General features: G+C 37.9%; 1 protein-coding gene across 4 annotated transcripts in view; it reads right to left on the reverse strand.

Annotated features, from left to right (window-relative positions):
- The window catches only part of LOC124795240 (cytoplasmic phosphatidylinositol transfer protein 1), an 84,915-nt gene that overhangs the window by 41,953 nt on the left and 28,656 nt on the right, over nucleotides 1-14,306 (reverse strand). For 3 of the 4 annotated variants that reach the window (XR_007016665.1, XM_047259186.1, XM_047259172.1), the window contains exons 5-7: nucleotides 11,489-11,560; nucleotides 11,386-11,394; nucleotides 10,816-10,914 (exon numbers count right to left, since the gene is read on the reverse strand). Coding sequence is in view for 3 of the 4 variants with exons in the window: in XM_047259186.1 (XP_047115142.1) it covers nucleotides 10,816-10,914; nucleotides 11,386-11,394; nucleotides 11,489-11,560 (180 nt within the window). In the remaining variant the exon portion in view is untranslated. The remainder of the gene's footprint in view (nucleotides 1-10,815; nucleotides 10,915-11,385; nucleotides 11,395-11,488; nucleotides 11,561-14,306) is intronic. The other variant, XM_047259194.1, reaches the window with a different exon arrangement.

The following is a 14,306-nucleotide window of genomic DNA, read 5'->3' on the forward strand; positions in this document are numbered from 1 at the left end:
ACTGATGTTATGGCAGTACGGATCCGGTTCTTAAACTCTTCCTCGTTCTGTGGGACTGGTGGTACATAAACATGGTCTTTAATGAAAGTCCACAGGAAGAAGTCAGAGGGTGTGAATTCTGGTGACCGTGGAGCACAGCTGGTACATGCTAAGTCGCCAGCTCCTCGATGACCAATCAAACAGTTCAGTAGTGTTTCATTCAGATATTGACCAGGGTGTATACACGGACAAGGAAAAAAAATTCCAGGATTTCTCGTCGGTCGAAAATACACTTTCTCCCGGGTGAAAATACATTTTTCCCGGTGTTATGTGAGAGTATACTTTTCCTCAGCACTGTAAAACTTATCAGTCTTTTGAATGTTTATGATTTTATATGCTGATGTAGAAATTCCCGTACTTTAGAAAACAGAACTCAGGGGGGGAAAGGGGGGGGACACGTTTTGGAAAGATCTTTGATGTGCAGCAGCAACATGTACGCTGCATATTTTCGTGTTACAAAAATATAAATTCGAATTCCACCAAACACCGCATGTTACTTTCCAAGGCATTGAAATCAAGATTGCGACACACTTTTGTACGCCAGTCATAGCTTATATCACGTGATCTCACCAGCTGATGACAGCATAGGACACGTGATGATGTCAGCCAATAGCAAGATCACTCTTAAGTAGCACGAACACACAAATAAGAAAAGTTGATGGTTTAAATTATATACATAGTGTTGATAGAAGAAAAACAGAGGTCTCGAAGATTAATACGCTGCAAGAGAAGCTAAGCTTCCACATATAATGTTGATATTTTTTGCGCGTGTTGCACTTTAAGATATATCACACAAATGTGCCAGTAAAATTTTTAATAACGACGTAAATGTCTGATCTTCTGCACTTGAAATTCTTCTAGATGGTCGTCCTCAAAGATTTGATTTTTAATTGAGAGTCAAACGCTCTGCGATTTAAGAAACTCATCGCACATTCTCGCATATAGTTCATCTTGTGTAAAAGGAAATTTACTTTGAAAGTAACGCTTTTCAAACCACCATCCGCAATGGTTTCCCGCGGCTTGTTAGAAACATTCATTTCAGCAGTTGCCAGATAGCACCGGATAAGAGGCACCACAGCTTTTGCGCAGCTATGATGACACAGGAAGCCCGTATGTTCGTACGTGTAAAACATTAAAAGATCTTGCACTATGTCACAAAAGAAACAAGACATAAGAGGACGCGTCAAGTTCATCGGAATTTCATGAACCATACTAAAATGTATAATCGGGCTTTAAGTGCACATTCGTATGTCCAGATTCGGATGTAAATTTTCTTGAGTACCAGTACAGCATTATCTCATGTTTGGTTCTTTATTATGGCATCATGCCATGCAAGCTAGAAGATGGACAACGTGCACTTGAAATGCAGCGAACAGTTGAAACTAGCCAACAGTGTAAAATTAAACACTTTGTTTCAAATAAATTGACTGCCTCAGCGCAAAATGTTAATAAAAGCCAAATATCTTTAGCAAAGCGACAAAAATAACTTCATTGTTCTGCAAGGTGATTAATGCTTGACTGTCAGAAAGGTGGAAATAAAACTTTAAAATAATAATATATTTTAGCCTTCCGTAATTATCTGGCCACAGAAATACGTTTTGTTTTCATTTGATGTGAGAGTAATAAATGAAGAGGAAACAGCAAAATCACTAAATGTAAACACAGGTCACATGAAGACTACCCACCTCCCCGCCACAACTCAGACTGCTCTGTGCATCAGCCCCAGATCTACGATATTTCCGAACCAGGGCAATACTAGATAGTGGCGCCCAGCCACACATCCGTAGCCAGAAGCGGGAGAAGGTACTACCCATACACGACTCAACTGCGCATCCACAAGAGCCCGCCTGTAACTGCTCAAATGAATCTATGTCAACAACTGTCACGGCACGCTCATCGGAGGCAACTTGTCGTTATGAATCATTGCATAGTCTTTCTAAAGCCTTTGGCACACTTTGCTGCTGGCAGATGCTTGTATGAGCACTATGTTTTGTTGTTGTATATGGCAGATTTCCTTTGCGGCTTAAGTTTTATTTCCGTTTTTTCTTCCTCTTGTTAATGTTTTGTTGCTGCAGTATTATCCTGCAAACGCGGGATACAGTAATATCCTTTGTTGGAGTATTGGTTCTTACCAGTCAAAATCACAAACATTTAACTGAAAACTAAAACAATGAAACATTCCCGGAATTGTAAAAAATTCCCGGGTTATTCCCGGTTTTCTCCCGGATGAAAAAATTCCTGGGCTTTTCCCGGATCTCCCGGTTGTCCCGGGTCGTATACACCCTGTTGACGCACTTGCGACTCCAGTGAGAGGGTGCCCCATCTTTTTGAAAAATGAAGTTGTCTTCTTGTATCCTCGGAAACAACTAGTTTTGTAACATAGTGAGATACTGCTGACCGTTAACCATGTTTCCATGAAAGAAGAATGGGCCGTAAATAGATGATCGTGATATCACACAAAACATGTTGACTTTGGGCAAATCTCTTACATGTTCAATGGCTGGATGTGGTTTCTGTAGGCTCCAAATTCGAACATTGTGTTTGTTTACCTGACCACTAACATGGAAAGTCGCTTCATCACTGAACATGATGCATTGTCTGTGAGTGCTATCATTGTCAATAGCATCAAGAATCTCATTAAAAATGCCACATGTTTGCGTTTGTCATCAGGATGCAGAGCTTGTAACAGCTGTAACTTGTGTGGCTTCATAACCAACCGACATCTTAAAACACACCAAATTGTTGTAGGCAGTTGTAACTCCCAACTGGCACGATGAGTTGATTTTGAAGGACTATGTCAGAAAGCAGTTTGAATTCGTGCAACATTTCCTTCAGGAACATGAGGGCGCTCAGGACTCTTTCCTTTACATACACATCCGGTATCTAAAAGCTGTCGATACCATTTGCAAATTTTCCACCCATTTGGAGCATCAATTTGATACCTCATCCTGCAATGTCTTTGCACTGTAATCATGGAACTGCACTTTACAAACTCGAGAACACACAATGATTTCTGCTGTGGAGTAGCCATTTTAAACATATGATGGTTACCGAGCAAAACAGAAGACAGCTGACATCTAGCGGCTATTAATATAAACTAGACTCTGTATTTGTTTCTCCAACAGCCGAACTGAGGTGCAGCAATTAATAGTTTGGGCAAAATAATACTTTGTAATACATATATTCTTTTTGAAACACTCTGTATTTTAAAAGTGGTCAGTTGCACGTACAAGCTGAAACCATCAATGAACTCAGAATGCCAAAAGGTGCTGCATCAGTGCTGCCAAAGTTACTGTTTAACAAACATTTAACAACATTTTACTATCATTTAACATAAACACACCTGTGTGAGGATTGTGTTATTCATTTATCATCAACTATTATTTATACTTATTGCAAATGGTCTGAGTGGGACCAAATGTTAATAACCTCCCATTTATTAAATATTGTAGTAATATGCTAGTTTAATGCAGAAGGTGGTCAAGTAAAGTCAAAGTAAGTCTTTAGAAGCTAAGAATACTGTACATTTTGGTGGGAATGGCCTTCAGCCAATGAGAATCAGGCAGTGGCAGAGCTAAGCTTGGTACTGGAGATGGGCACTTAGTTCTGAGAGCTGGAAGAAGGCGGACCTGCCGAGATAACAAGTGGTATTCAGCTGTGAAGATGGTAGATTTTGGGTGGTCAACAGCCACTCGAGTCCTCTATCTTTCAAGGTGACTTTAATTTTCACGAGTTCTGAATTTTGATTTTTCTGCTTGCATTGTGGAATTAAGAGTGGAGACAGTATGTGTTTTTACTATTTAGCTGATGTATGTAGGTATGTGGTCACCATACCTAAGCTTAATTTATTTTGAGCTGGTGAATATTTCGTGTTTTGTAATCACAGAATGGGATTTAGTTTTCATGCATCTTTGATGATTAGCTGGGGTATCTGCTACCATTCTTGCAGTGCACTTAACGCAACTTTACTGCTTTTCAATATGCTTTTATTTCTGATTGTATTATAACTATTAACTGTAAGACACTCTTTCCAAGTATTTATGATTATTTGATTGAACAAACCAACAATTATTCACATGATCCTCTAATGTTTGTCAACATCAATTTCAGGCATTAGAAAAAATATCCTATTGATTAATTATTTAATCTTCTCTCATATTTAATACAAATGATTATTTTATTAATTTGCAATTCCAGCGAATCCATAGACTATTTGACTGCAGGATCACAGATACAAATTATTATCTGCAGCGAATTTAGCTGTTAGGTATGAAAGCAGACACATGCAGCTCGACTCTATGACTTCATCAAGGCTACCTTTGTAAACATAGTTGTGCATAGCCCAATTACCAATCTACTGTGTTTAACCACTTGAGTCAGGTTACAGCTGCTGTAAAAGACTAGTAATGTCACAAACTGAGCATCTTTTTCTTCTTAAACTTTACCCCTATCCCACCAACAATCTGTGCTCTCTTTGTACTCTACAGACCAAGCATCTTCCTTCTTTTTAAAGGTGTTTCAGTTTCCTTATTTCATAATTTGTAAAAACTTCAATATTTTTCTCCTTTTTCCATCAAAAAGAGTTACACACAATAATGTGATAATAAGCATCTTAAAACAAGCAAGGTTAAATTTATCTTTATTTTTGTTACTCACATGGTCCGGAAACTTTTCCAATTTCTTGGCCAGGTCTGTAAGAATATATTCATTACTCAAATGCAAGGACATTAACTGCTTATGCCACAGCTAGGATATCACATTTTATAACAGCACCACTTATTCCTGTACTTTGAATTTATGACTAGAAACACTAATTGTGCTTGAAATTTTACTGCTGTACTTGGGCAGGGATTTTAATGAAGTCAGAACTCACTAGTCTGCAGTTAACTTTGACCTCCATGTTGGGCAGTGATAACCAAACACTGTTCAAGCATTATTGCAACATTTCAAAACAGCTGTTAATATTGTTGTTGTTGTGGTCTTCAGTCCAGAGACTGCTTTGATGTAGCTCTCCATACTACTCTATCCTGTGCAGCCTTTCATTTCTGGGTAACTACTGCAACCTACACCCCTTCTGAATCTGCCTGAGCGTATTGATCGCTTGATCTCCCTCTATGATTTTTATCCTCCACGCTTCCCTCCAATACTAATTGGTGAATCCCTTGATGCCTAAAAACGTTGTCCTGCCAACCGATTCTTTCTTCTAGTCAAGTTGTACCACAATTTCCACAATTCTGTTCAGTACCTCCTCATAGTTAATTGAGCTACCCCATCTAATCTTCAGAATTCTTCTGTAACACCCACATTTCAAAAGCTTCTATTCTCTTCTTGTCTAAACTGTTCCTGTTTCACTTCCATACGTGGCTACACTCCACACAAATACCTTCAGAGAGGACTTCCTAACACTTAATATATACTCGATGTTAACAAACTTCTCTTCTTCAGAAACGCTTTCCTTGCCATAGCCAGTCTACATTTTATATCCTCTTTACTTTGACCATCAGTTATCCCTCCTTAAATAGCAAAACTCATCTACTCATTTCCTATCTAATTCCCTCAGCATCACCTGATTTACTTTTCCTACATTCCATTATCCTCTTTTTGCTTTTTGTTGATGTTCATCCTATACCCTCCTTTCAAGACACTGTCCATTCCGTTTAAGTGCTCTTCCAGGTCCTTTGCTGTCTCTGATAGAATTACAATGTCATCGACCAAACTCAAAGTTTTTATTTCTTCTCCACGGATTTTGATACCTACTAACGAATTTTTCTTTTCTTTCCTTTACTGCTTGCTCAATATACAGATTGAATAACATAGGGGATAGGCTACAATCCTGTCTCACACCCTTCGCAACCACTGCTTCCCTTTCATGTCCCTCAAACTCTTATAACCGCCTTCTGGTTGCTGTACAAATTGTAAATAGCCTTCCGCTCCCGGTATTTTACCCCTGCTGCCTTCAAAATTTGAAAGAGAGTATTCCAGTCAACATTATCAAAAGCTTTCTCTAAGTCTACAAATGCTAGAAACATAGGTTCCTCTTTCGTTAACCTATCTTCTAAGATAAGTCATAGGGTCAATACTGCTTTACGTATTCCAAAATTTCTACGGAATCCACTGATCTTCCCCAAGGTTGGCTTCTATCAGTTTTTCCGTTTTTCTGTATAGAATTCGTGTTAGTATTTTGCAATCATGACTTATTAAACTGATAATTCGGTAATTTTCACACCTGTCAACACCTGCTTTCTTTGGGATTGAAATTATTACATTCTTATTGAAATCCAAAGGTATTTCACCTGTCTCGAATATCTTGCTCACCAGAAGGAAGAGTTTTGTCATGGCTGGCTCTCCCAAGACTATCAGTAGTTCTAATGGAATGTTTTCTACTCTCCGGGCCTTCCTCTGTCAAATTCTTCATGCAGTATCATTTCTCCTGTTTCATCTTCATCTACGTCCTCTTCTGTTTCCATAATACATCGCCCTTTTATAGACCCTCTGTATACTCCTTCCACCTTTCTGCTTTCCCTATTTTGCGTAGGACTATTTTTCCATCTGAACACTCTATGTTCACACAGGTGGTTCTCTTTTCTCCACAGGTCTCTTTAATTTTCCTGTAGGCAGTATCTATCTTACCCCTAATGACATATGCTTCTACTTCCTTCCATTTGTCCTCTATCCATCCCTTTTTAGCCAATTGGCACTTCCTGTCAATCTCATTCTTGAGATGTTTTTATTCCTCTTCACCTGTTTAATTTAATGCATTTTTATATTTTCTCATTTAAATTCAATATCTCTTCTGTTACCTAAGGATTCATACAAGCCCTCATCTTTTTACCTACTTGATCCTCTGCTGCCTTCACTATTCATCTCTCAAAGCTACCCATTCTTCTTCTACTGTATTTCTTTCCCCTGTATCTGTCAATCATTCCTAATGCTGTCTCTGAAACACTCTACAACCTCTGGTTCTTTCAGTTTATCCAGGTCCCATCTCCTTAAATTCCTACCTTCCTGCACTTTCTTCAGTTGTTTTAATCTACAGTTCATAACCAATAAATTCTGATTAGAGTCCACATCTGCCATTGGAAATGCCTTATGATGTAAAACCTGGTTCCTAAATCTCTGTCTTACCATTATATAATCTATCTGAAACCTTCCAGTATCTCCAGGTGTCTTCCACGTAGTATAAGTATATTCATGATTATATATTCATAGTATACATATATTCATGATTCTTAAACCAAGTGTTAGCTATGATTAAGTTCTGTTCTGTGTAAAATTCTAAGAGGCAGTTATCTCTTTCATTCCTTACCCCCCTTCCATATTCACCTACTTCTTTTCCCTCCCTTCCTTTTCCTACTATTGAATCCCAGTCCCCTATGACTATTAAATTTTCGTCTACCTTAACTATCTGAATAATTTCTTTTATCACATCAAATATTTCTTCAATCTCTACATCATCTACGAAGCTAGTTGGCATATAAACTTGTACTACTGTGGTAGGCATGGGCTTCATGTCTATCTTGGCTACAATAATGCGTTCAATATGCTGTTTGTAATAACTTATCCACATTCCTACTTTTTTATTCTTTATTAAAACTACTCTTGCATTACCCTTATTTGATTTCACATTTATAACCCTGTATTCACTTTAGCAAACTTCGCTAATTCCCACTATATCTAACTTTTAAATTGTGAGACATTTCCAGGGGCAGATGTGGACTCTGACTACAATCTATTGGTTATGAACTGTAGATTAAAACTGAAGAAACTGCAAAAAGGTGGGAATTTAAGGAGATGGGACCTGGATGAACTGAAAGAACCAGAGGTTGTAGAGAGCTTCAGGGAAAGTATTAGGGAATGAGTGACAAGAATGGGAGGAAAAAATACAGTAGAAGAAGAATGGGTAGCTCTGAGAGATGAAATACAGTGAAGGTAGCAGAGGATCAAGTAGGTAAAAAGACGAGGGCTAATAGAAATCCTTGGGTAACTGAAGAGGTATTGAATTTAATTGATGAAAGGAGAAAATATAAAAATGCAGTAAATGAAGCAGGCAAAAAGGAATACAAACATCTCAAAAATGAGATCGACAGGAAGTGCAAAATGGCTAAGCAGGGATGGCTAGTAGACAAATGTAAGGATATAGAGGCACATATCACTAGGGGTAAGATAGATACTGCCTACAGGAAAATTAAAGAGACCTTTGGAGAAAAGAGAAGCACCTGCATGAATATCAAGAGCTCAGATGGAAACCCAGTTCTAAGCAAAAAGGGGAAAGCAGAAAGGTGGAAGGAATATATAGAAGGTCTATACAAGGGCGATGTTCTTGAGGACAATATTATAGAAATGGAAGAGAATATAGAGGAAGATGAAATGGGAGATACGATAATGCGTGAAGAGTTTGACAGAGCACTCGTTGAAACAAGCACCCACGTTGAAACGAGGCCCCGGGAATAGACAACAATCCATTAGAAATACTGACAGCCTTGGGAGAGCCAGGCCTTACGAACCTCTACCATCTAGTGAGCAAGAAGTACGAGACAGGCGAAATACTCTCAGACTTCAAGAAGAATATAATAATTCCAGTCCCAAAGAAAGCAGGTGTTAACAGATGTGAAAATTACTGAACCATCAGTTTAATAAGCCACGGCTGCAAAATACTAACATGAATTCTCTACAGACAAATGGAAAAACTGGTAGAAGCTGACCTCAAGGAAGATCAGTTTGGATTCCATAGAAATGTTTAAACACGTGAGGCAATACTGACCCTATGACTTATCTTAGAAAATAGATTAAGGAAACCTACATTTCTAGCATTTGTAGACTTAAGAGAAAGCTTTTGACTATGTTGACTGGAATAATCTCTTTCAAATTCTGAAGGCAGCAGGGGTAAAATCAGGGAGCGAAAGGCTATTTGCAATTTGTACAGAAACCAGAAGGCGGTTATAAGAGTCGAGGGACATGAAAGGGAAGCAGTGGTTGGGAAGGGTGTGAGACAGGATTGTAGCCTATCCCCGATGTTATTAAAACTGTATATTGAGCAAACAGTAAAGGAAAGAAAAGAAAAATTCGGAGTAGGTATAAAAATCTATGGAGAAGAAATAAAAACTTTGAGGTTCGCCGATGACATTGTAATTCTATCAGAGACAGCAAAGGACCTGGAAGAGCAATTAAATGGAATGCACAGTGTCTTGAAAGGAGGGTATAAGATGAACATCAACAAAAGCAAAAGAGGATAATGGAATGTAGGAAAATTAAATCAGGTGATGCTGAGGGTATTAGACTAGGAAATGAGACGCTTAAAGTAGTAGATGAGTTTTGCTATTTGGGGAGCGAAACAACTGATGATGGTCGAAGTAGAGAGGATATAAAATGTAGACTGGCAATGGCAAGGAAAGTGTTTCTGAAGGAGAGGGATTTGTTAACATCGAGTATAGATTTAAGTGTCAGGAAGTCGTTTCTGAAAGTATTTTTATGGAGTGTAGCCTTGTATGGAAGTGAAACGTGGACAATAAATAGTTTAGACAGGAAGAGAATAGAAGCTTTCGAAATGTGGTGTTACAGAAGAATGCTGAAGATTAGATGGGTAGATCACATAACTAATGAGGAGGTATTGAATATAATTGGAGAGAAGAGGAGTTTGTGGCATAACTTGACTAGAAGAAGGGATCGGTTGGTAGGGCATATTTTGAGACATCAAGGGATCACCAATTTAGTATTGGAGGGAAGCGTGGAGGGTAAAAATCGTAGAGGGAGACCAAGAGATGAATACACTAAACAGATTCAGAAGGATGTAGGTTGCAGTAGGTACTGGGTGATGAAAAAGCTGGCACAGGATAGAGTAGCATGGAGAGCTGCATCAAACCAGTCTCTGGACTGAAGACCAGAACAACAACATCTAACTTTAACCTATCAAATTTCCTTTTTAAATTTTCTGGTCTACCTGCCCAATTAAGAGATCTGACATTCCATGCTACAATCTGTAGAAAGCAAGTTTTGTTTCTCCTGATAACAACATTTTCCTGAGTAGTCCCCACCCGGAGATCCAAATGGAGGACTATTTTACCTCCAGAATATTTTACCCAAGAGGACACCATCATTATTTAAGCATACAGTACAGCTGCATGCCCTTGGGAAAAACTACAGCTGTAGTTTCCCCTTGCATTCAGCCATTCAAAGTACCAGCACAGCATGGCCGTTTTGGTTGATGTTACGAGGCCAGATCAGTCAATCATACAGACTGTTGCCCCAGCAACTGCTGAAAAGGGTGCTGCACCTCTTCAGGAACCACACGTTTGTCTGGCCTCTCATCAGATACCAGATACCCCTCCGTTGTTACACCTATGGTACGGCTGTCTGTACCAATGAGGCACACAAGCCTCTCCACCAATGGCAAGGACATGGTTCATGGGGGGGGGGGGGGGCGGCGCAGCAGCCAGAAGCTGTTGATATTATATCCCTTAAACTGAGATGCACTTAAGGATCCATGCTCACTACAAATAAATTTTAATAACATGTCCATGAAACTTCGTATTGTTTCATTACAATCACAAAATGCGTAAATTTTCAAAAATATATTACACATATACAGCAGATTTCTTCTTATACTTTTCGCTTATATTTTCCAATGAAGGATAAATGTTTTAACCTGCAATGTCATAATCAAATACATAACTTGTTTAAAACAACAATGTCTTTTCTTGGGCACCTACATATAACTATCGACAGTAAATTATTGATCACCTAAGTTACACAGTATGTGCTGAGGATGGCAGAACTTACCTCTTCCTCTTTATAGTGTTTAGGACTAACTTCATCGTACGCAATGTCTATTTCATCTATACTTCTCTCAGCTAGGACCTCTGGCGTCAGGTTGAGGCACTGTAGGCAAACAGAGAGATATCAAAAACTGTCCAGACTTTACATAAACTACTTTTTTAAACAAACTTTATTACCAAAGCATCAAGTAACACTTATTAGAAAGATATTCAGCCTTCTTTGGAAAATATAAAATGTGATCAGCAGACCTCACAATGATAACAAATAAAATTAGCCTTTCTATAAACTTTATTAAACAGTCACAAGTACAGAGGTATGCAATGAGAAAATTTCAGTGGTCTAAGACAGTGAAGGGAGAAAGAAGACTACCTAAATTATAACTGAAAGCTTTTACTAAGAGTTTACTGGATCTTTTAAGAAAAAAAATGCATGATAAAATATGAAAGTGAAATCTAGAAAAAGAAAGAAAGAAAGAAAGAAGAATGAAACATTAATAATAAAAAGACAAAAACAAATAAATGTCAGTAGGTGTTACTTCAATACATGTTTGAATATTTGAAATTTGATAGCTACCCAAAAAACCTAATAGCAGCACAAAAAACAAAAATATATTTCCATTAGGTGGTTGAGTTAATAATTACTCTTAACTGAAAGCTAAATCAGTAATTTTGCTTACATTTTCAGTAGAACCATTGTTGTTTTCATATTTTGTCTTGATGGATATGTTGAATTTTGGTATGAATGAGCACTGAAACAAAATTTAAAAAGAAAATTTTAATGGTCTCATACAGGACTTATGTATCACATGTCAAACAAAGCCTTCAATGGAAATGGGTGGAAGGCAAATTTATTCTAACACTGTAAACTGCACTTAACACTTAATCTTAAACATTCACTAAACTCACAGTTTCCGTCTTCCAACGTCCAGCAAAGATATAAACATATCATGGTGCTACTAACTAGTTCTTCTACAGGAGGGTATGTAGAACAGAGCTGTAGAAATCGCACTATTAGCTTATTAATTACAGAATGACTTGATTTATTAATGGTATGTGGAAAATGGTGATATCCATATTCATTTTTACTTATTTCTTTTAATGAGTGATAAATTTATGACAGTTTCACCAGAGTTCATCCTTCAGAAAAATCTAAGCACAATTTCACAATAATGCTGTTATGGAACTCAGTATATGACATATGGAATTATTCAGCTACTAGCAGAAACTATCAAGAGAAGAAAGACAATTAATGAAACTTCCTGGCAGGTTAAAACTGTGTGCCAGACCAAGACTCGAACTCGGGTTCGGGCTCGAGTTAGAATCTCGGTCCAGCTCACAGTTTTAATCTGCCAGGGAGTTTCATATCAGCGCACACTGCACTGCAGAGTGATAATTCCACTCTGGAAGGTAATTAATATTATCTTTTGTGCAAAACCCAATTTTAGCAAAAACATTCAGGTGATGGAGGTAACAGAAGAGAAACTGAGTATCATTATGCTTCAGGATTATCTATAAGTGGCAATTCAGGTATTTTTCAATAAACTATTTCTGACAATGAGACTGACATGACAGTTATCAAAACATAATTTACACCCGGCCTGCCACAATCTGCAGTTTCTCAGAATGATATTTATATTAATTGTTATCCATAATGCCAATGCAATTTAATGATGGTAAATATAAGTGTGTAGTATCAGAGCAAAGTGACACATCATCTGGAAATATGAACAAATATCAAGTATGTCTACATGAACTTTCTAAGATAAATGTTCCATATATATTCACCATGAATGGTGGACAGTATGTAGGCTACATGAAAGTATGAGCGAGTGATTTGTTTTCCTTCTTTTTTGTGTGGGAAAGTCAAAACAATCATCACTAGTGGGCACTTAAGAGCAGCTGCAGCAAATGAAAGACCATCTTCCAAATGGAATACTGCAAGCTGAAAGATGTGTTCCCTGCTTTTTGACTTGCAAACATAGAAAGTGTGGAGTCTGAAATCCCCTAGTTTCCCTTTAACATTATTCTCTGAAGGATAATATTTTCTTGCACCACATCATCATTTGGAAGATGTGACCAAAATGCATTTCATCCCTACTGGAATGAAACAATGATGTAATTGCAAAATGTGTAATTATCTTTTAAAACAAATTTCAAAGGTACAATCATAACAGCAGAACAATGCTACGAAATGGTTAATGGTATCGTGCTAAAGCATGCAAAAATAGAAGCATGAAATATTTAACAAAGGTATGAACCTCTTGCTCAGTGACTCCAAGTTAGTGGATGTCAAATATTCTGTGCTTCAAAGTTTTCATTTACATGTGTCCAGCAAATGAGGAATTTCTGGGTGTATGATAATCATTTAAAGATACACTCTTTTCTCAATCTGGTTCCGTGATCATTGAACAGCCTATTGTCACCAAAGCATCAAAAGATTATTGCCACCATAGAAGAAGCATATAAAACTGAAGCTCACAAATGTGAATGCGAAATTTTAGTTGTGGTGACATGCTGATCAGTGGCATAGTCCAAGATCTAGATTAGGTTGAAAGATGAATATTTGATTGTAAGGAGAAAAGTCAATGAATGAAATGAAAGTAATTATAATTCTTGTTATAACACATATTTTACAAATACTACATTTCAATGAGTGCTTTATGTGTCATAAAGTAGACAGGTGGTATTGGTAGTTTCACTGACCCCCCACCCCACAAACATCATGGCATTTCATTGAAGAGTAGCTGACTACTTTTCTGGTTAATTTCTTTCCATGGGATTTGTATGCACATTGACAAAACATTAACAGTGGTTGCTGAAAGACTATGACCATAAAAGTTGCCAACAAACCACATCCCAGACTTTTCATAGGACAGCATGTCACATGAAAGTTCAGCCCAGAGAAAAAGTGTTCTCAGAACATGGCACATCCAATGGAAAAATGTCATGCTGAAATATTGCACACGGGGTTGCCTGAAAGAGGGAGAAGTATATCAAGGACTAAACTGTAGCAGCTGAGATTCAATTGGTCCTTAATATGTAGAGGTCAAGATAATGTGTGGTATCCAAAGTCATACCAAAACGTAACACTACATTTGCTCCTCAATAGTGCCACTACTACTACAGTAGCCACAGTAACATCTACCACATGTGGCCATCATTATACGACAGGTTGATGTGACCATCATTATACGACAGGTTGATGTGAGATTTTAAAAAAGATTACATTTCGTCCCTCCATTCAACAGCTTTAGTTTTCAAGGGCTCATTGCAGTCTAAGGCACTAATTTTCTTAACAACGGAAGCCCACAAAATGGCATGCCTGGAATCAATCCATTCAACAGTGGAAAGCATTGAAACATTGCAGCAATCAGCTCTGAAGACAACTCCAATGACAGAGCCATGCAATATGCGTCCTGCTGAAGTGGGGTAGCTTATGTGTCTCAGTGATACAGGTAGTCATACTGCAGGTGGACCTACATTTATGGAAAGTCT

The sequence above is a fragment of the Schistocerca piceifrons genome, chromosome 1 (genome assembly GCF_021461385.2).
Source record: "Schistocerca piceifrons isolate TAMUIC-IGC-003096 chromosome 1, iqSchPice1.1, whole genome shotgun sequence".
In the NCBI taxonomy this organism is placed as follows: Eukaryota; Metazoa; Arthropoda; class Insecta; order Orthoptera; family Acrididae; genus Schistocerca; species Schistocerca piceifrons.